The 23,723-nt window shown below is 43.6% G+C and overlaps 1 protein-coding gene across 1 annotated transcript; it reads right to left on the bottom strand.

The window, feature by feature from the left end:
* Positions 1-7,430: 7,430 nt before the first annotated feature.
* On the bottom strand, positions 7,431-13,820 carry lipt1 (lipoyltransferase 1; the record flags this gene model as incomplete). Its single annotated transcript, XM_080720140.1, has 5 exons — positions 7,431-7,888; positions 8,959-9,180; positions 10,851-11,079; positions 12,125-12,306; positions 13,724-13,820. 5 exons carry the CDS (start codon positions 13,818-13,820, stop codon positions 7,431-7,433), a joined length of 1,188 nt encoding a protein of 395 aa, XP_080576266.1.
* Positions 13,821-23,723: the final 9,903 nt, after the last annotated feature.

Raw genomic sequence — 23,723 nt, 5'->3', positions numbered from 1 at the left:
TCCATGTGATTTTCTTTCCTGAAAAGAATGTTTGCATTTCCTTTCCTTTCATCACGTTCCACATTTCCTTTAAGTCCTTTTCAGCTCTTTTAAAGGTTTTTGCGTTATCTGAATAAATGGTACTGCACACTCCTCTTCTGGCAATAAATCGCCTGAATGACAGTAAGAATGAGTCTGTAGTCAAATCTGAAACAAGTTCCAAATGAACTGCTCTTGTAACTGCACATGTGAATAATGCTATATACACCTTTTGACTGTGCGGTTTGACATATAATGGTCCTGCAAAATCTATACCTACTACATCAAAGGGCTGTGTCTCTGTGATGCGGTCACGTGGTAAGGGTGCTGTATGTTGTTGTCCAGCCTTGACCTTGTACTTGCGACAGATAAAACAAGACTTGATTATCCTCTTGATTAGTTGTCTGCCACGTACAATCCAGTACCTTTCTCTGACTTGTGTCATTGTGTCCTGTAAACCTGAGTGCATTACCTCAGTATGGCATCTTTTGATGAGCAACTCGGCATACGTGTACTCAGCCGGTAGAATCCATGGGTGCTTTTGTCCATATTCCCAGTTGGTTCTTTCTAGCCGGCCTCTCACACGCATGAGGTTCTCTTCATCCAAGAAGGGTTTTAAAGAAAGCAATTTTGAGTTTCTGTCCAATTCTTTTCCATTTCGTAGGGCTTTCATTTCTTTTGGGTACATTTTGTTTTGCGTCCATTTTATCCAATATTTCTCTGCAGAATTGATTTCTTCAGTGCTCAACTCTCCACTGCGCTTCTCTGGTGCGCTCCGTGCGTTATGCACAAATCTCTGTACCCATGATGTAATTCTAAGCACTCTGGTTAGATTGCTGTATTTCTCAAGCAATAAAATGGGTTCAGTTGTTGAGTCATTTGTGTTTTCTGCAGAGATTTGGTATTGTGAGATACTCTCATCATCATCAATAGTCTTTTCATCTGTCTGCGCACTGTCCACTTCACTCACCAGCTGCGGGTCCGCTCTGTCCGCTCCCAGCCAGGTCGGTCCACTCCACCATAGTGATTCAGCTTTCAGCGCGACTGCAGTGATTCCTCGTGTTCCTCTGTCTGCAGGATTTTCCTTCCCACTGCAGTGGTTCCAATGTTCAGGCAATGTCATGGTTTGTATTTCTGCTACTCGGTTTGCAACAAATGGTTTCCATTGTTTTGTTGCACTTTTGATCCAATGCACAGCGATCATAGAGTCCGTCCAGTAATGACATTGTAGGTTACTTAATTTCAGATTTTTGCTTACATAGCTGCCAAGTCTTGCGCCAATTAAAGCTCCCAGTAACTCCAATCTAGGCAAAGATACTTTTTTCAATGGAGCTACCCTTGTTTTGGCAGATATTAGACTAGTAGTGCATTCCCCATCTGTACTGATGGTACGTAAATAGGCAGTAGCACAATATACACTTTCACTAGCATCGCAAAATACATGAATTTCTTGGCTTTGCTGTGACTTATCACTTTGTTTTAACTTTAAATCATAACGTCGGTCTATGCACATTTTACTCACTTCTGGTAATTCTGCGCACCACTGTTTCCAACGTGTGGCTAGATCTATAGGAAGATCTTCATCCCAATCCAGGCCTCTTTCCCACATTTCCTGGAATAGAATTTTCACTCTGATGATGAATGGGGAAAGGAATCCAATGGGATCGAATATTCTTGAGGTGGTTTGGAGCACTGATCTTTTAGTGGGTCTTTTGTCTTTCACATACTCCAGCAGATCTGTCATGTCGAACACGAAATCGTCAGTTCCAGGTCTCCAGACCAAACCTAAAACTTTCAATATTGAAGATGAGTTTAACTCCTCTGTGTCCTCCTTGGACCATTCCGCTTGTAGATCCGTGTCATTTGTTCTCCATTTACAGAGATCCATTCCAGCGCTCGCCATAATCTCTCTGGCTTTTACGCGCAGCTCCGAGGCTTCTTCTTTAGTTTCAGTTCCACTAATATAATCATCCACGTACAGACATTCGTTTAGTGACTTGACCTCTTCAGGATATTGTTCTTCGTATTGTCTGAGGTGATGTCTAATTGTGGCTGCTAATAGAAATGGGCTTGATGATACTCCAAATGGCACTCTAGTCATTCTCAGTGTTGTCACTTTAATTTCATTTTTCAGCATTGGCCTTTCTTGGGTCCACAGAAATCTTAAGACATCTCTATCCTTTTTAGCCAATGAAATTTGGAGAAATGCCTTTTTGATATCTGACATCATAGCAATTTGGTGTTGTCTGAATCTTATCAAAATGGCCAAAAGGTCAGGATTTAAATTTGGTCCTGCCAATAAGCATTCGTTCAATGAACAGCTGTCTTTCTCATGGGAAGATGCGTCAAATACAACTCTTAATTTGGTAGTTGTTTTCTCTTCCTTTAACACTGGGTGATGAGGCAAATAATAAATTGGACCATTTATCTCATCACTTTCTACTGGCTCTACAATGCTCTGTGCCAAGTAGTCCTGAATAACCTCATTATATTTATCATACAGTGCTGGGTTATTTCTGAATCTTCTGATAAGTGAATCAAATCTGTTTTTGGCTGTGACATAGTTGGATGCTATAGTCACCTGTTCATTTTTCCAAGGTAGGTTGACTTCATATCGGTCTCCAATGAACTTCACATTTTCTTCAAACAGTTTCACAGCCATTTCTTCTTTCTCAGATTGCATTTCTTTCATGTGAATTCCAAGTGATTCGATCTCCCAGAAATTGCGTAATTGGTCTGAGAGTGCTTGCTCTTCTCCAATGCTGACATGCATCACATCAACGTCCACAACTTCAGTGATGATATTTAGCGTGGTGACTTCTCCTTGCACCAGCCATCCAAACACACTTTCAAGTGCGACTAGGCCTCCATTGAGTCTTTCCATTTTTCCAGTGACGATTTTCCAGTATTGGTCTCCGCCAATTAAGACTCCTAGTTCCATTGACTCCATCCCTATGATGGGTACATCAGCTATGGGCATCCTTTTAGCTTCCAAGTCCTTTCTTATTTTCTCATTTGGGGCTTTAATCATAGATGAGCTCAATTTGGGTGTTTCCAATAATTGCACATCAATACTTTGATTATTTTTAATATTTCTCAAACAAGCTTTCACTTTTCTGCAGGTAATTCTTTGTGGCGTTTTAGAACCAAATACATAAACATTTAATGTTTCTTTACCCATCACCGGCAGGTTAAGTGCTCGGGAAATATCTTCTTTAATAAAACTGCGGGTGCTACCCCCATCCAATAGGCACCTTGCTACTTGGCTATGTGATGGTGCGTCTATCCAAATCGTAGCCGTCTGCAGTAATACTGTACTGTGTTCAGAGTTGCTTGGTGAACTTGCTACAACTGCATCTGAGGGAATATTGCTCTCAGCCCGTCTGTCGCCACCGTGATTAACATCGGAGCGTCTATTTTCATTAGAAGAGTGATTGGCTGTTTGATAGCAAACTGTTTTGTGATGTCTGCGCCCGCACTCTTCACAGGTAACGTTGTGCGCTCTGCAATTACGCGCAATATGTCTGCTACCCAGACACACAAAACATCGGCCTTGTTTCTTCAGTTTCTCTCTCCTCAGTTCAACAGTTAGCTCTGTACAGTTCTTAGATTTATGATCAGTTCCATTACAGAATACACACCTTGGGTCATCTCCGTGGCTCGCAGCATGAAATGCAGCGGTGGATGATGCGCCACTGTAGGTTTTCCTTTTTTCTGTTCTTTTCTCCCAGGAGCGATCCCTGTTTTGTTCTCTCTCTGGGGGGTCATGGGTCTTTTGCACAAGATTGGCCGTTCTTTCACGGCTCTCCACTTCTTTTTGCACAAAGGACATCAGGCTTTTTACACTGCACGTAGTGTCCGTTTCTTCACCCTCGTCTTCATCACGGCCAGTTTGACGCGTGAACGCTAGGGCTATTTCCTCCGGTATCATTTTCATTAAGATTGGGCATAATAGATTTCCATAAGTATTGGATACAACTCCCATTGAGTCTAGGCTTCTTACTTGTATCTCAATGTCATCATATAGTTTGCGTAAAGCAATAACATCTGTGGCCCTTTTAACTGGAGTTAGATTTAACAATTTATTCATGTGGGCATTGATTATTAAATCTTTGCGCCCAAAGCGACTGGCAAGCATTTTAATGGCATTGTCATAATTTTGATCTGATAAAGCCAATCCCGCGACCACATTAGCAGCCGTGCCACTTAAGAATGACTTCAAATATGTGAATTTATCAGACTTACTCAGACTTGTGTTCTTATCAATTGCAGTTTCGAATTGACTCCAAAAGCTTTGCCATTTACTCACATCTCCAGTAAACTTCTCCATGATCAGTTTAGGCAACTTCACAGACTGTTGTCTTCTCATTGTGTTCTCTGAGGCCGCATTAGATGCGTTATCTCCGGCCTCCGCACTCCTCCTCAGAATGCGTCTTATCCTCGTTTTTCTTTCGCAGATTGAATCCAGATATTCCAATGCCGTATTCACTTCATCCTCCAATTGATCCAGCTCCGTTTCAGCTTCAATTTCCCTATCAAAGTCTATTAGAGTTCGTTCTCTTGCCAACAAGAGTTCCAAATACTCCTCCAATACATCTCCATCAGGCCGTTCCTTTGCGATCTCCTGATCGATCTTCGTTGTCAACCTTGTAGTTGAACTTCTCACGGCTCCCCTTTGTCTTTTGCTTCTTTGTAGGTCCGTCGCCATCGTTTCTGTTGTCTGTGTATTCGCGTCTTCTTCAAGCACTACAATATCTTCTTCAAGCATAGATCTTGTAGATCAATTCCTTTGTGGATTTCTCCCTCCCGGGTTTCGGCACCAGAACTTGTGGTGCGAATACAGCAGAGTCGGACAACTTCTTTGTGTAGCAAAAGATTAAAATCAATTTTATTTCCTATACGTTTAACAATACTAAAAGCAGGGGAAAGGGGAGGTGGAACAATGTGTTGGCATCTGGTTCAACAAACTGATACAATCCTAATCTGAATGCAGGTGTGTCTGTCTGTCTGATAAGCACTTCCATGGGTTGTCCCCCAAATCACTTATTCAATCACTTAACTAGGGAAGACACCTATGACAATGGTCAATGTCAGGATGTCTTAAAGTGACAGTGCTATAAATAAACATTGCATTTAGTCCATAAACACATTTCCTAAAACTGTCTTCAACAGCCTACAATGCAAATCCAATTCCATGATTTGTTGGTTAGAGCTAAGGAGGCTGAATGGATTTCTGAAAATGAGTTCAAATATTTGATGGTGGAACACCCCATGTTAGCTTCATTTTACTTACTTCCCAAAATCCATAAAGAGCCTTTTGATAACCCCCCAGGTCGTCCCATTATTTCTGGTATAGGTACTCTAACTGAACAGGCTTCTAAACTTATTGATTTTCATATTAAACCTTTTGTCCATAAGCTTCCATCTTTTATTGAGGATACCACAGATGTACTAAACAGATTAGCTATGCTTAACAATGTACATTCTCAGTTCTTGGTTACTATGGATGTAGAATCTCTATATACCAACATAGATCATAATGATGGTTTAGAGGCTATGGAATTTTTTCTCTCAGACAGAAACAGTTTGCCACCCACTCAGTTCATTATTGAACTTACGAATTGGATTATCAACAATAATGTATTCATGTTTACGGATGAGATTTACAAACAATGTATTGGTGTCCCTATGGGCTCGTGTTTTTCTCCTAACTATGCATGCCTATATTTGGGGTATTGGGAAAACAGATTTGTACTGAACCCACTGAATCCGTTCTTTAAGTGCATTACATGGTATGGCCGTTATATTGACGACTTATTACTCATATTTAATGGTTCTGAGACACAATTATTGAGTTTTCATAAATATTTAAATTCTTTGAATCGTAATATCAAACTCACAATTGAATATTCTCAATCCAGCATTGATTTTCTTGACCTCACCATGTGACAGCGAGGAAGTTTTTGAGACCCAGGCCTCTGATATGACCAACCGCTTTTGTGAAAGAGGGTATAATAAAGGTGTTGTTTCACGCGCACTTAACAAGACTAAGAGCATTAAGCGCTCAGACTTGCTAATAAAAAAGAAACGCGCAAACTCTTCCAGTCCGCGGCCCTTTTTTGTCACACAATATAGCACGGTTGCTAACCAGGTTGGTCACATCATTAAAAATAACTGGGCGATAATTGAAAGTGACCCCACTTTAAGATCAGTATTCCCTGAGCCGCCACAGGTTTCCTTTAGAAGAGCCCCTACTTTACGTGACAAGTTGGTACATAACCATCTGCTCCCCACTAGAAAGGAAACCTGGCTCAAAAGACCCATTGGGTCTTTTAAATGCATGAACAGCCCTCACTGTTCTAATGTACAACAAACTAAAACTTTTACAGACCTCAAAACCCAGAAGGTATACAAGATAAACGATTTTATAAATTGCAATACTACACATGTAATCTATAGACTCACATGTACCTGCCCAGATATATGTTATGTTGGAAGAACGAAACGCCGGCTCAGAGATAGACTGGCTGAACATAAATACGCTATACGCATTAATAACTTGGACTACCCCATAGCTAGACATTTCAGGACTGTCCACAATAGTAACGATTCCCTTTTACGCATTACAGGTATTGAACACGTCAAACCCCTCACCAGAGGTGGAGACCGTCTCAAAAAACTGAATCAACGTGAAACTTTCTGGATACATTCCTTAGACGCTCTAACCCCTCCTGGTTTAAATGAGGACATAGACTTCATGTGTTATCTATAGTATGTTTGGGTTTCTTTCTTATTTGATATGATACACAATGTTTATTTCTTTGTTTGCTTTTTCTTTTTGATTTATTTGTTTATTATTGTTGGCATGTATTTTCTTTGTTTATTTTGGTTATTTGTTATATAATTAAGATTTTGAGTATTTCTCCTGCTTTTGCAGTGCAGGCTCATTCTATCTTGCTCAGTAGGCTGCTGTAGGTATGTAGGTGTGCAGGCTACACAATCAGTGTGCATGCACACACACACTTGCTTAATTTGGGTGTTGCCTTGATTACAATGGTCATTAATTGCCTGTGTATTAGTAACATCACGTGAATAGCCACTATTTAATGGATCTGTATGTCTGGTGCTCCAGTTCTTTGCCCTGATGAAGACCGCAAGGTCGAAACATGTTGGTTTTTAGACAATAAACTTTGTTTTATTTTAAACTCCTCGAGTGCTCGGATCTCATCTCCTTTTTCTACAAAGTTTTAATCCCACCGATCCTCGTAGCACCATTTACACACTTTTTTACTATAAGATTTTATTCTCCCTTGAGCACCCGGTTAATCTCTGCTTTTTGATCTTTGTAACGTACTTTGTAAATTCCGATTCCGTTAATTCCAACATCCCCACCCAACAGTACGTGTGTGTTGTTAAGCCTCGCCCATCAGAGAGGCCACACTGTGGCACAGCTCGTTAAGTCTCGCCCTGTTCTCGTCCCCGTGCGCCGGCGCGCTCGCTCTCGACATCGCCGCGGCGACCGCCGCCACCGCCCCCGAACAGAACCTGCAGCCAATCAGCAGCGAGGAGAACTCGTCGCACGCCTCCGCCGGCAGCCAATGGGGCGGCACCCAGATCTGGCAGCTTTCTATGAGGCCGTTCTTCACCTCCATGGAGGCGGACGGCGCCAGGCTGTCATTGGTGGAGGAGGAGGACGCCGTCGGGCTGTGATTGGTGGAGGGGAGATGCAGGGGGGCGTGGACGGTGAACTTGGGCGTGCGTCCGAACGTCCACTCCCACGAGCGCAGCTCATTGGCCAGCCGGGTGATGCCAGGAAACGAGCCCTCGTCACTGGGATCCACCCGTTGCACCGGTACACTGCAAGAAAACTCTGAGAGGAGAGGAGAGGGGAGGGAAGATTACTACTACTATCAGACTTTTCTGTTTGGATGTTCTGTCTGTATGTTCTGTCAAGGCCAAAAAGTATTTTTTTGCCACTCAGTAGGAGTTCCTGCATAACTTCCGGGTATGATGATGATGTCATGTGCATATCCTGTATAGTTGTAGGAGGGGAGAGTATTTTTTGCAGGTCTTTCAGTCCGAGTGTATCAAAAAAGAAACTGGGTTAAGCAGCGTTGGTCCGACCAATTTAACATTCACCAGTTAACTTTCACCAGCATCGGCAGGTTAGCATTTCACCAGGTTAGCATTCACCAGCGTCTGAAGGTTAGCATTCACCAGTGTTAGTTTTACTGAGGTTAGGGTTAAGGTCCCCCCGACTTTTGGCACCTCCGCACAGCCAATCACAAGCTTCCGCTGCCTTAAACCCAGTTGCTTTTTTGATACACTCGGACTGAACGACCTGCAAAAAACACTCTCCCGTTGTAGGACAGAGATGACACTGAGGCAGCTCAGACAGTTGAAGTCTTTTTACTCAGGTGCTGCGTTAACAAGAATGATGTTCTGACCTCTTCCTCATGATGGAGACGTCAGTCATTCTGGTTATAGCAGCACCTGAATAAAAAGGCTTCCACTGTCCCAGCTGCCCCAGTGTCATGTCTCTCTCAAAGCACTTTTTGTAGGCATTACATTTAGCAGATCTACACCGTGTATACTTATACTGTATGTTAGTTTGTTTACTGCTGAGAGAGAAAACCATGCTGCACATTACATCAACCTATTAAGTCCTGGAACGCGTCTGCTGCACTTGATAGATATTTTATACTTTAGCTATTCAAAAATAGCAGATAATACAAGCCCGTAGCGCTGCACTTTTTTAAAGAAAAGATGTTTTACTAAAATCTTTGCTTTTGGGGGTCCCTGGAACATCATATTTTGGGATGGGGGTCCGTGGCCAAATACATATAATTTTGGGGGATCCTTGACATGAAAAGGTTTGATTTTGTAGAATCGTGTTAGGCTAATCATGTGGGGATGTAGGGACCTACTGATGTTACCTACCTGTGTTGTACTGCGCCGCCACTGCGCTCATGACGGTCCGGCAGTCCAGTGTCGGGTCTTCATCCTGCAGGTTCCTGACGGGGGAGGGGACGCTGGGCGTGGCGTTGCTCCGGATGCCCTGACAGGTGGGCCGGAGGACCGCCGACAGCAGAGCCCGGTCCGCACTGCACAGCACCGTGCAGTGGTGGTAGGACACGGTCCGGCCCAGCTTAGCTGCTGTACCTGATGAGACAAAACAACACTTATAGGACACACTACGACCCAGCTTAGCTGCTGTACCTGATGAGACAAAACAACACTTATAGGACACACTACGACCCAGCTTAGCTGCTGTACCTGATGAAGATAAAACAACACTTATAGGACACACTACGACCCAGCTTAGCTGCTGTACCTGATGAAGATAAAACAACACTTATAGGACACACTACGACCCAGCTTAGCTGCTGTACCTGATGAAGATAAAACAACACTTATAGGACACACTATGACCCAGCTTAGCTGGTGCTCCTGATGAGACAAAACAACACTTATAGGACACACTACGACCCTGCTTAGCTACTGTTCCTGATGAAGCTAAAACAACACTTAAAGGAGTCATCCAGATCAAAACACATATAGGGCTTAAATCTGTCTTTTATCATACCCCTTTATACCTGCTTTAGTCGATCTTTTGCTAGATTTCGGCTGCCCCTGTTGCTAGATTTTGCGGGCCCTCTCATAACTAACAGAGTGTATAGCCTTTATACTAGTGCGGTTATTTCTTCAGCTTCAAAGTTAGTATTTTTTTATTGGATTGTTTTTACACAACGTCCTGAGACCAACCAAACCGCTGTTTTGACCTCACAGGCACCCTTACTTGTCAAACGACACATAAGAGTATTAAATAATTCAAAGAGCACATATACTATTTACACTATTTACACCCAGAGTCCCACTCCACAGGGCCGGACAAACGACCGCAGAGGGAATGCAGCTACCCCACACCTGGTTCCTCCATTAAATACGAGAGATCATTGCCCTTGACATACTGGATAAAATGTCCCCATATTTTCTCAAATAGCTCTTGTTTGTTCTTGACCGTGTATGTGATCCTTTCTAAGGAAAGATAAAAGACTTATAGGACACACTACGACCCAGCTTAGCTGCTGTACCTGATGAGACAAAACAACACTTATAGGACAGCGGTTCTCAACCTGGGTGGTCCCCAAATTATTTTGGGGGGTCCCACTCCCCAGATGATTGACTTAAATGTGCAACACTGTTTTCTCACTCAACAGTAAACAAACCAACATAGTGTATAGAGGGATTTATGCACATGTCTAACGTGACACTTTAAAATACCTCTAAAACTACCCTGAAAAATTAAACATTGGCCAAATTGTCAAATATTAGAGGCAGAAAGTTTGAAAATAGCAGATTTACATGCTCACAACGCCTCGCGTTGTGAGCATGTAAATCTGCTGTTTTCACAATAGTTATACAAACTATAATTCCTCAACTCTTGGTGCTCGTAAGGTCCACAGTTAAAATATATTTATTTTGGGGGTCGCAGCCTGAAAAGGTTGAAATCCACTGTTATAGGACACAACCCAGCGTAGCTGCTGTACCTGATGAGACAAAACTTTAGTTATCCTCCTCATAGTTATCATTATAGTTATCGTGCCTAGTGGTAATGACGCTTTATGACATTCAACCCATTAAAACCGGGAAAGCGTCTGTAAAAATAGCATATCTACAAGCTACGAATAAGTAGCTGTAGATCTGCCATTTCTGAAGAAAATATATTTTTAACTCAAATAATTTCTTCTGGTTGGTCTCCGAAAACAAAAGAAAGTCATTATGTGGAATCGGCCTGGGTTGATAAAAACACAGGCATGGACGAGGCGTACCGGAGATCTTGAAGTGTCCGTTGAGCAGCACGTCGAAGCGCTCGGTGCTGTGGACGTCCAGCGCAGGACGGAGCTCCTTCAGAGCGCTGGTCAGCAGCCTCAGGTTCCTGTGTCTGTCGTACTGCTTCCTGGACGTGAAGAAGGTCAGGTTGAGGTTGCCCAGGTCATGGAACACCGTCCCTCCTCCACTCCTCCGCCTGGCCATAGGAACCTCGGCGCTCCTCACAACCTTTAGGTAGGGAGAGATGAACCTGAGCGCTTCTCACAACCTTTAGGTGATCGTATCGTGGAGATTGCACAACCGGGAGCCAGTGTAGCGACGCTAAAACTGAAGTAATATGTTCTAGGCCTAGGGAGAGATGAACAGTTTAACCTGTTCATATCCTCAGAACCTGCTAACCGGGAGCTTTTTGTGTTCTCCTTTATACTATAGTATAATCAGGCATTGACACTAAGGCTTGCCCACCTGCCCCCGGCAGGTAAATAAAACGTCAGGGCAGGTGAAGTTGGCTTTTAGGTTGCCCGACAGGGCAAGTGCTCATTTGAGATAAACACAACACAAGATATCTGTCTAAACACCTGAGCGTGGCCAGTGCGCTGTGTCTTCTGGTCTGTGGAATGTAAAATAAGAGCACTATTTACCTATAATGTGCCGTTTTTACTGTTGCTACATTTAAAAATATGAAATAACAAGTGTGAAACCATAGACATATTCAATCATAGCTAAAGTATTTGGTATTTGGATTTGGAGGTATTGAGGTATGATGATTTTATCGCACAGCCCCAGAAAGTAAAGAAATAAGTGTTAAATTGAGCGGTACCGGTAATTAAAATCGTACCTATCATTTTATGGGCGATTTACTTTTCGGGCAAGTGGGCATTACCTTCGGGAAAGTAGAACATGACCTGTACTTGCCCAATGGGCAAGTGCCTCTGAGACCTTAGTGTCAACCCCTGGTATAATATTTGACTATTACCTGTTATTGTTTAACAACACACCTCCTAATAATATAGTTATTAAAGTATGAAGGTGTTCAATCATTCAATCAATCAATGGGAACCACAGCTCTGAGTTGCTTACGGCCAGCTGCAGCCCCCCCTGCCTTCAGGTCACACTTCTGCCAGGGGTTCTGATGCCCAATGCTGAGTGCCCACCACCACCACACAGAGAACCAGGGGTTGTGATGCCCACTGCCCACTGCCATACAGGGGAACCAGGGTTTCTGGTGCCCACTACCCACTGCCCACCACCACCTCACAGGGACGGTGCCTACCTTCAGGTCACACTCCTGCCAGGGGTTCTGGTGGCGTCCCACCACCACACAGGGGGAGTTCCTCCACAGCAGCAGCACATGGGGGTTTCTCTGGAGGTCCATGTGGTCGTGGATCCAGTCCTCCAGGGCCAGGTTCTGGTAGATGTCTGTGGAGACGGACTCTAGGACCAGGCCTGGAGACTCTGTGGTGATGGAGGTACAGGGTTAGGGTTAGGTTCTGGTAGATGTCTGTGGACATGGACTCTAGGACCAGGCCTGGAGACTCTGTGGTGCATGGGGAGGTACAGGGTTAGGGTTAGGTTCTGGTAGATGTCTGTGGACATGAACTCTAGGACCAGGCCTGGAGACTCTGTGGTGCATGGGGAGGTACAGGGTTAGGGTTAGGTTCTGGTAGATGTCTGTGGACACAGACTCTAGGACCAGGCCTGGAGACTCTGTGGTGCATGGGGAGGTAGAGGTACCAGGAAGGTGTAAGTCATTGCTTATCAACCTTTTCAGACCGTGACCCTCAAAATAATCATATTTTAACTGTGGACCCCCCACCCTGACGAGCACTAAGAGTTGAGGCATTACATGTTGTATAACACAGTTCTATTGTGAAAATAGCAGATCTACATGCTCATGTAAATCGGTTATTTTCACAATTTCTACCTCTAATATTTGGCAAATGTTTAATTTGGCAATTGTCAGTATTAAAAAGTCCATAAATTGTCACTTTAGAAATGTGCAGATACCCTTAAGTCTATACACTTAAAGTTTATGTTGGTTTATTTACTATTGAGAGAAAACAATGTTGCACATTAATCTGGGGACCCCCCAAAATAATTTGGTTCCGACCCACAGGTTGAGAACCACTGCACTGCTTCTCAAACATTGTTTTCTATTTTGTATCGAGGATCCCCAAATGTATTTGGCCGTGGATCCCGTCCCGTCTGATTTTTTTGTTTGTGTTTAAAAAATAAATAAATAAAAAGAATAGCAGATGTAAAAGCTCACAGTGTGGCACCAGGCCCATTGAGTTTGTACATCTGCTAAAATGTAAATGTTCTGTTTAATAGCGCTGTAGGGACAGGGGCCCCTGTTACTGAACAAACTCTCTATAGCAATGATTACTGTCACACTATAGAGCTATTTAACACTGTTACTGAACAAACTCTATAGCAATGATTACTGTCACAATATAGAGCTATTTAACACTGTTACTGAACACACTCTCTATAGCAATGATTACTGTCACAATATAGAGCTATTTAACACTGTTACTGAACAAACTCTCTATAGCAATGATTACTGTCACACTATAGAGCTATTTAACACTGTTACTGAACAAACTCTCTATAGCAATGATTACTGTCACACTATAGAGCTATTTAACACTGTTACTGAACAACCACTCTATAGCAATGATTACTATCACAATATAGAGCTATTTAACACTGTTACTGAACAAACACTCTATAGCAATGATTACTATCACAATATAGAGCTATTTAACACTGTTACTGAACAAACACTCTATAGCAATGATTACTATCACAATATAGAGCTGTTTAACACTTATTTTAACTAAATAAATGAATGAATAAATCTCTACTGTACCTTTAAACACAGAGGTCATGGTCCTGCGGGCTGCCAGCCGGTGGAGACACACCGCGGTACAGAGAAGTACACACCGCACGCTCCCTAACGACGTCATGATCGATCGATCGATCCGTCGATAGATCGATCAGTGATCGGTTGTTGTTGTTGTTGTCATCGGTAGGATTTTAGTGTGTTGACGTGCTTGTAGAAGACATGTGAGTGTGTGAGTGGGAGGTTCCGTTCTGCTGCTCCATGGTGGGGTCTTCCGGGTCACGTGGTGACGTCACTGACCGGCGTGCTCGTCCATTGGTTTAGGTTTTGTTCTGGTGAGGCTTTTTTGGAGATACTATTTAAATTCTATTGAAGAGAAATGCTTTACAAACTATTTAGTAGCATTTCTCTTTTCTCACTAGGATTTAAATAGTATCATCACTGTCTGGCCAAAACCTATTTTTTTTTTAGGTTTTAGATTTTTTTTGGCATAAATCAGGGCTATTGAACACCATTTACATCTGTGTGTTGGTTAAAATAATATTGAACCAATGGAAAGTAGTAAAAAGTGCTTGGGACAAAACCTCCTAACTTCACACTTTCTGCCAAACCAGCTAACTCCACCCAATTGGCCCTTTCTGTTCAAAAAAATAATATTGAACCAATGAAAGGTATAACCCTTCGGTCAAAACCTCCTAACTCCACTTGAGGTCATTTTCCAGAATAATTAACATTTTGGACTGGAGTTAGGAGGTTTCGGCCCGACAGCACAGCAGAGATATACAATATACAGGGCTAGGCACATATAGGCACAACATTGGTGATCACTGGTACACAGGCAGAAGTGTGAGAGAGGTGTTTTATTTTAGAATCAAATATATCTTTTAAACGTGGTGTCGTGGTCAGTCAAATCGAAATTAAGTCACCTCTAATGTGCCGAAAATTACATCCTGCACATTATTCTACATTCATTAAAACTCTGAACTCTGGGGAGGGAGTCAGTGAGATTAGATAGGTGGATTATTGCTTGTGTCCAATGATCGTTATAACAATGTCCTGCCAATCAAACAAAGTATGTCAGAATGTTTTATGAGTCATTAAAATGTATGTTAATATGTCACACTGACTATCTAGAAAATAAAAACATGGCATTTCATTTCAAAAAGGTTGCTGACTGACCCCTGCTATAATCATCACGGTATCAGCAGACATTTATAGTGCAATTCTGATGTTTTGTTTTGAACTATGTCCCAATTACTGTAACTGGATACAGATTTTTTGTGTAAATTATAAGGATTATTACATTTATAGTCCACTCAAGAAATTTACATCATCTTTTCTCAAATTCATCTGATCCTAGTAAAGTAATCTTATCTATAATATTTCTCAATTCTTTATTCTCTGCTTTTTGCTGTTAATATCTTTGCTGTTATCAATTTCAAGCACCTGAGGCCGAAGCACCCCAGTGGTAGTAGTAGGAAATCAACATCATTTAAGTGTTGGTTGTGTGTATGTTAGTGGGGAATGAAGGAGGAAGGATGTGGTAGAATATCATAGATCATGTTGAGCACACAATGGCAGTTTCAGGGTTGCTTAGGGAGAGCCCCCACACACAGAGTACAAATTCACCGTGCATGGTGCACCCGGCTTTGTCGAACGTACACAAACACGATTGGTACAAACTTGCACTGTGGCACATATATAGCTACAATATGTACTGTGTCGTCAAGACCCAAAGCCAATACAAAACAGTTGTGCAAGCCAACAGGCGAGTTTATTAACATACGTGAGTTTACATGGGCAGGAGTTGCAATGGAGCAGCAGGTAAGCACATTTCTTTTATAATGTTATTCAACTTTCTTCAAAGGATTAAATAATGTCTTTTCTTCTTCTTTCAGGACTTTCAACGTTTCTTCTTCTTCCAGGACCAGGCCAGGTAAGGTGAGTATAACGGTAAGTATCTTAGAATAGGGCTTTAACTTAGAATAGGGCTTTAACTTAGAATAGGGCCTCAGGTGAGTAATTTAGCGTAGCCAAAGGTAAGTATTTTAGAATAGGCCAAACATGGGTATTCAAGGGGAATCACTGGGCTGGTTTGTTACCGGGCTGGGGTAGCGGGGTTCCACAGGCACACGTGAGTAGGCCTACTGTAGAGAGCCGGAGCGCCAGGGACTCACGTAGGCGAGACATCAGCGGAGGACCTCGTACTCAGGTGGGGTTTGGAAACGGGATGGTGTTTTCCTCTGGTGTTTCAGTCCGAGTTTCAGTCCGAGTGTATCAAAGGGTGCGTTCGGAAATGCGCACCGGACTGCGCGGGCGTTTATCGTGGGCTTGCCCAGGCCGTAAGGCCTGGGCAAGCCCACGATAAACGCCCACGATAAACGCCCGCGATAAACGCCCGCGTAAATATAACGATTGCATTCACCACGGCTTCGTAACTCGCGCGGCCCGCTCTTCGCGGCCACTCGCGCCTGCGGCGCTCGGGGGCGAAGAGCAGGACCAAGGTCCGCTGGCCTTCGCGCCGCTTGCAATGTCGTGGACAATAAAACGAGCGCACCCTTTGATACACTCTGACTGAATCACCAGTAGAAATCACTCTCTCGTTTGGAAACAGCGAAGGAACCCGGAGGTCCGGTGGGTTTCGGAAACAGCGGAGAAACCCGGAGGTCTGGTGGGTTTCGGAAACAGCGGAGAAACCCAGAGCTCCGGTGGGTTTCGGAAACAGCGGAGAAACCCGGAGGTCCGGTGGGATTCAGAAACGGGCCTGGTTAACCAGCAGCTCAGGTGGCTTTCTCTTACTCAGTCATTTTGGGCCATTATAAAGAAGCGCTTCTCCTCTGGCTTCTCTTTCCTCCTCCTCACTTTGGCCATGGGGAATCATTTAGTTATCGTGCTCCATATCTTGCCTATGGGAAAAGGGACAACGCAGTGTCACTGTCATGTTCAACACATATAACATTGGGAAGGGAATGAGTGGTGATATCGCTTCTTACCGCCAGCACGCACAGGTCTCTTCCACACAGGTCTTCTCACACAGAGATTCAGAGAGTGAATGAGTAGAGAGCAGAGCTCCTTTTATAGTCCGGGAGCCAAATGGTGATTTTTGGCTGAACGTGGATTCGCCTGTAAAAGTTTTTTTCTCAACTGATTCTTGTAGCTTGGGGTCACCTCTTAAGGATTCAAGATGATGACCAGTGATATCCATTGAGCATTTTTTATTATTAACCCCTTAATGCCTGAAACACAAGAAATCCACCCAGGAGGAAAATACCCAGAAAAAGTTTTTTTTTTCTGGGTATTTAAGGAGGATCTGAGGGGTCTAACTAGGGGTTTGTCATGATGCTGAATCCATTGCAGGCATTTGTTTTGCACAAAAAAACATTCTGTGGGCTAGAAATGGCCTCAGAAAACAATACACGTATGGGTGAGTATTCATGTTAGTCGAAGGCCTTAGGGTTTTTTTTCTCGTGCTAATCAGTCTAAAAGTGCAAAATTTTGCACAGATGTAGCTCAGGGCATGCTCTAATGATTTAGCTAGGGCGCCCGAGTCTGCGACATTCGGGGTCGCCACAGCAGGCAAATCAAGTTGGGCTCCCATCGACTTTAATGATGAGGGTTAGTTAGTATGAATGATCACAGACATTCTAGGGCTAAGGTGAAGCCATGCCAGCAGGTTGTGGACTGGTGTCCGTGGCGGGTGCAGGGGCTGCTGTAGCTCTGGTCCATCGCGTCACCTCCCGGGGTGAGCATTCGGTACAACTGCCAATCAAAGTGACTGTACTGGCCAATCACAGGGCTTCTTTTCCGGGACTTGGCAAAACAGATAAAAGCATAGCATCTGTTTAGCAGAGTGTGAGGGCTGTGTGGGACAACGATGACATGGATGTGTTTGTAATGACAACTAGTAACACATTCATGAAAAATAAAAACACTTTTGACTACAAATAATAGTGTAATATTGATAGGCTTATAGGCTCCACTCTATGCTATGAGAGCTGCTGGGTTCTGCTGGGGAAACTGGACAACAGTGGCATTTCTGCCCAATAGACCCCATGGACAGTCTTTTAGGATCAATATAAGTAGGAAAATGAGCCTAGAAGTGATTTAGGGTGGAGTTGTCCTTTAAAGGAGTAATTCAGACCAAAACACATATGGGTTAAATCTGACTTTTATCATACCCCTTCATACCTGCTTTAGTCGATTTTTTTCATAGTTGCCCCTTTTGCTAGATTTAACTAACTAATACAGTTGATTGTCCTTATGCTAGTGCGGTTATTTCTTTAGCTTCAAAGTTAGTATTTTTTTATTGGATTGTGTTTACACAACGTCATGAGAGCAACCAAACCGCTGTTTTGACCTCACACACACACCCTTACTTCTGCTCTGCACCAGAGCAGGGAGAGGAGAGCCTAGAAAGGGAGGGGAGGAGCAGAGGATCTTCTCGTCTGTTTGACAAGTAAGGGTGCATGTGAGGTCAAAACAGCGGTGCGGTTGGTCTCAGGACGTTGTGTAAACACAATCCAATAAAATAATACTAACTTTGAAGCTAAAGAAATAACCGCACTAGCCTAAGGACAATCCACTGTGTTAGTTATGAGAGAGCCCGCGAAATCTAGCAACAGGGGCAGCTATGAAAAGAAAATCGACTAAAGCAGGTATGAAGGGGTATGATAAAAGGCTTTTTTATGAGGTTTCCCCCGGGAGTTGAATTTCAACCTTTTAGTACATATTATTACACACCTTTAGAAACACATTGGTGAAGAAATGTCTTGGTAACGATTTACTTTGTAGATTTTCTTATGTTCCTCTTATTACAGGGACAACAAGTCTGCTCTCCCGCTTCCCTACAAGATTCTGCCATGCAGTCACAACAGTGAGGGGTCGGTTGCGGCTTGACCAAATCGACAGTGCTTGTTAATGTGGTTGGCCATAAAGAAACTCCTATTGTTATTGGTCCGAGTTTATGGACTAAGTTTTAGCCATCACCTTTGTGCAGCTTCCTCATTGGCTAAAAGCAGTTTTTGCTGCTTCTTCATTGGCTAAAAGTTACTCCATAAAGTAACCCCATTGACAAATGCAAAAACAGCAAACACACTCACAATTTCCCAGAATTTCATCTCCAGCAGAGCGTGAAAGTACTACGATTGGCTGGGTATATATGTCGGTGTCCTTCTTTGTTTAAACTGGTAACCCAATCAGGGACCAGCTCTAATGAGGACCCCATTGAAAGGACCCCACTTTGAGAATCTCTGATATATAAACCTACTTAGAATCCTTTAGGGAGGCAGTTTAAGCTCGACGATTTTCAGGACGGCAACACCAGGAGGAGTACGGCTGCTATGACGTAATCACCGTAGCAGTCAGAATCGTTAAGCAAACAGCCGTCAGCGACGGGGTCCCACCTCTTTTATTGAAGTCTTTGGTTCCCATGGCGACGCGTCCATTCAGCAGACGTTGCAGCCACACTGTGGAAAGGGAGCTTCTGGCGTTGTAGAGACGGCTGCGACCGCGGCAGGTTTATCTAGCGATCGCTGATCATTTCCTATGCTGTGGTCGACAGTTGACAGCGGAAATAGATGATCTACAAGTTGTGACTCTTATCCATCTGCTATATGGCCTACATCCTGGCACAAGTGGCTCAAAGTTTGTTGCCTGGCAAAAACTGGAGAGAAATGTGTTCAAAATGTCTGGGGCTCAGGGTTTGTTGGACGCCACGGTCCCATTTGCCAAGATTTGTGTGATGTTTGTGCTGCTATATATACAGTATATATATATATAGTGGTAATGTTCAATCATATTCAATTCTACTGCAGAGGAAGTCTCCAACAAGCTTCTTTAGTGTGTGTCGTATACAATTTTACTTTAATAATCTAGAATCTACAGAGTTGCTGGTTCTTAAACATTTCCGGTGTACAGAATGTTCCAGTGGGCGGTGCACCTCAACAGAGTACCAATACAACATAGTGTTCCTCCTCCTGCTGTGTGTGTGGGACACAACGTCTACTGCTTTGAAGGGAAACGGGTAAGCAGTGATGAAGTCGTTGTGCACATCTTCAACACGGTGTCTTTGCGTTGGACGACGTTACCCCCAGTGAACACTGGGTTAGAGGAATGTCCCCTTGAAGTTCCCCTCAGTCACCATGGCCACACAGCTGTGCTGATCCAAGATACCGTCTACCTCTGGGGAGGCCTTCCCCTTTCCAATGTACTCTATGCATTTGATGTGGACGCACACACATGGTTCAAGCCCAAGCATTCTGGGACTGTTCGAGAGTGTTGTTGGCATTCAGCCTGTGTCTTGGAGAAGGTCATGTATATCTGTGGAGGATATGACACTTATATTTCTAATGTCTATTCTTGTTCTCATGCTAGTCTTGACAACATGTGCCAGTTAGACACCACCACAATGGTCTGGTCTTTAATTAACACCAGAAACATGATCCAAGGTATTGATTTTTCTCATTCTTCCACCATCATTGGGACAAAGATATATGTATTTGAGGGACGATTGAACTTAGATTCAATTAAAATTGGTGTGTTTGACACAGAGACCAACTGCTGGCTGAGCACGCCTACTGCACAGCCTTTTCCAGTAGTATTATATCACTCAGCCTTTGCCTACAATGGAGAACTGTACTTATTTTGTTGCAGAGGCGAGAAAGAGACCTTCGGTGATCCGATCACAGATGTACCGATCATCAATGATCTGTGGAAATTCAATCCAGAGACCTTCAACTGGAAGAAGGTTGAGACCAAGGGGAAAGGCCACTGTTCACAGAATGCTAGATCTATTTCTAATATGAGCTGTTGCATGGTGGGAGATCGTATCATCCTCTTTGAAGGATGTGTACGTAATTCTGTAATCATTGATAACCTGTACATCCTAGACTTAAATCCTAGTCTCAAGACGGTATGTATGCTAGCAGTTATTCAGTCCGGTCTGGAGCGGTCAGGACTCCCACACAACATCAGATGGGAACTGGCAGCCATGACGAATAACATGGTGTGAAAAATATCATTCAAGAGTTAATTTCATTACCCCCACGCCAGACATACGTGCATGTGAGCAGGCATATAATACATTATTTTCCTATTTATTTTGCTGTGATTATTTTTGGGTATTTGTAGTGTTATTTGCTATTTTCTTTTGCTTATTGGTTGCTGTGTTTATTTGGATATATTATATCATCTGACCTGCATGTATTTGGGTTTGGTTATTTCTGTGCATGGTTTGTATTGATTTATTATAATTTGTGTGTGTGTGTGTGTGTGTGTGTGTGTGTGTGTGTGTGTGTGTGTGTGTGTGTGTGTGTGTGTGTGTGTGTGTGTGTGTGTGTGTTATTTTTTTGCCACGGCACCCAGGACACTGATATTGTGCCTCAGACATGAAAGTGTTAATTGTCCAAAGTGCCGACCATTTTATCCATTTGTGGCCACTCTTATTTTGAAGGCCGGAAGTAGATCGAGCTCACAATTCCCACTTGACGACCTTCACGATTCACCCACCCTTAGTTCCAGTTCAGATTGTAAACAGGAAGGAGGATCTATGTTATCATGGTTGTGCTATTTTAGCGATGATGCCATGCCATCCTTGGCCTCAAAAGTATTTTTGGGAGAAAATGGACTGTAAAGATGAGAAGAGCCTTGTTTTCTATGGAACGCGGCACTTTTGCATGCACGTGGACGTGCGATGGAAACGAATCGTGGACTTCACCTGTGCCAGCCTTATTCACCGGACCGAAGGTAACCAGCGCCAGCTTTCCTGTATATACAGTATATTTCGCGCGACATCACAGGATCGGCACTTTAGACACGTTTAATATTTCACGAGACATCGTGGGATATAACCTGACTTTCGTCAGATGGTGGCAGTAGTGCGTAGGCTACCGCACTACTTTACCATCTGAGCTCCCTCTGGGGGAGTTGATAACGCTCGTAAAGCCCCGGGCTGGACCAATCAGCGGCAGCTACGGGCGGGCTCTGAGCGGCTCTGAGCCAATAGAGTCTGATTGCAGACCACGTGGAAACACAGGAGGCGGATTCTGGGTGTAACGTCATGCAGACAAGCCAATATGAGTGGTTGGAGTTGGCACTCCCAGACTGTGATAGACAGACGGCCCCATCCAATCACCTGCTGGATAAATTAAAAAAATGGCCCGCCCCTTATATCGAGTCTGCCGGACCGATCCCAGATGTTAGTAGCGAGGCGGTATGCAGCCAGGCAAACGCACTGCTGCTATCATCTGGCGCAGTCAGGTTACGTGGGATAGGCGCTAGATGAGTTCATGAACAGCAGCGGGTGTCTAGATAGACGTCAATCAAGAGCCATGTTGGACATGGGGGCGGGTTTTCCCCAGGGAGCAGGAACCTCATAAAGTTTGTAGCTCATTAGCACGGAGGCCGACGGCAGAGACGCGGAGAGGCAGAGACCAGCACAGAGAACGAGAAGGCGAGGAGAATTAGCCTGGCGGTGCCAGCCTCTATCACATACTTCGTTTTGGGAAGAGAGTCTGGGGTTGCAGGGAGAGATTCCATTTCTGAAAGCCTGGTGAGCTCTTAATTGCTCCCTTAGAACTTCAAAGGGGTTGTACAATAAGGTAATTGATTGGGCCATCCAAGTGTCAAGACCTCGTTTGTGTTCTCTCTAATCAATGAAACATCAAAGACAACTACCTGTTTAATGTATGTCATAGAGGGGAGGGGGAGGGAGGAATGTTTTTGTGTCCACACAGCCTACAGCCCTGATTGGCTAACCCTTTCTGGTGGCTGGTGGAAATGGATTCTCAATTGTGAGGCTCCAGACCACACTACACCACGGGGTGTTGTTGTGTGGGCTGGTTTATTAACCAGGCTAGAGGAAAATAGCCAGGACAAAGACGACGGCGACCACCTGGAGAGACATCGGCCCTGTGGAGGACCGGAGGAGAGAGCCACGACCACAAGTGCTGACGTGAAGTCAACGCCGCGCCAGGCTTGCCGGTAGGTTTAAAACCTCCAACAGTACTTGTGGTCCCAGAGTGGTTGCCGTGGATGTGAGGCTGGACCTGGCTGCATTTTCACAGTGATCTGGCAGCTCTCTCTGTCCTCCACAGGTGCCTTGGAGGAGCTGTGCTGTGGTATTGAAGTGGCGCCGTCCATCCCTGGCTGTCCCTCCCCCGTTCCAACTGGTTTTATCTGTTATATCCTTTTATTTCTTTTATAGTTAGAGGGCCCTTTTAGGTTGTTTTTATTGTTAACTCTGGCTTTTTAGATGCCCATGTAAACTTTAGATAATAAAATTCTGTTCACCTTTTTGACATCTGACTCTGTTTTAAGTTATTGCCTTTTAAATTTAACGTTGTCCTAAAGAACCTGTTTTGCCTTATAACACTCTTTAATCTTTAGCAAGTGTGGACCAAACCTCTCAAAGGTGGCGTTGTCGGTTTTGGGTTGATTATTATTATTATTTATTATAAGTTGAGAGCACTTGGCACTTTATCCCTTTTACTTATATTTTATTTTAATTTATACGTTTATTTTTTTAAGTGCAATAGTGTTTTTAACAAGTGCCACATGCACAGACAAAGACAGATGTAGGAGCTCATAAAACAACACAGATGTGAATGCTGAATGGGAGGAGTTGGCGCTACCTCCTCCCGGTGGGGGATCCTCACTGGCAGGTGAGCCAGTATAGGATACAACACATTCACAACAGTAGTGGTAACGCAGAAATGTGTGGAGAGGGTTTATCAATTGGCAGAATGACTACTTTGTGGAGGAAAAAGTGTAAGCATAGCGTGCTGTTTAATTTTTTGATGCGGTGAAAACCGCTTCCAATGAGTGGCTTTGTGTGTCCCACGCCCATATATGGTCATTTCAGTCCAGAATGAACAGGTTTTTTCAAAAACAAAATGTATGTCACCTCATGTCCATATATGGTCACTCCAGTCCAGAATGATATAGGTTTTTTTTCTGTCCCTTACGTCCAGAATATCAGTCCAGAATGAATAGGCTTTTTCAAAAAGTCCCATGTCTACATATGGCCATT

This window comes from Nannobrachium achirus, assembly GCF_963921795.1.
Source record: "Nannobrachium achirus genome assembly, chromosome: 24".
Taxonomy (NCBI): Eukaryota; Metazoa; Chordata; class Actinopteri; order Myctophiformes; family Myctophidae; genus Nannobrachium; species Nannobrachium achirus.
This window is presented reverse-complemented; position numbering and strand designations above follow the sequence as displayed.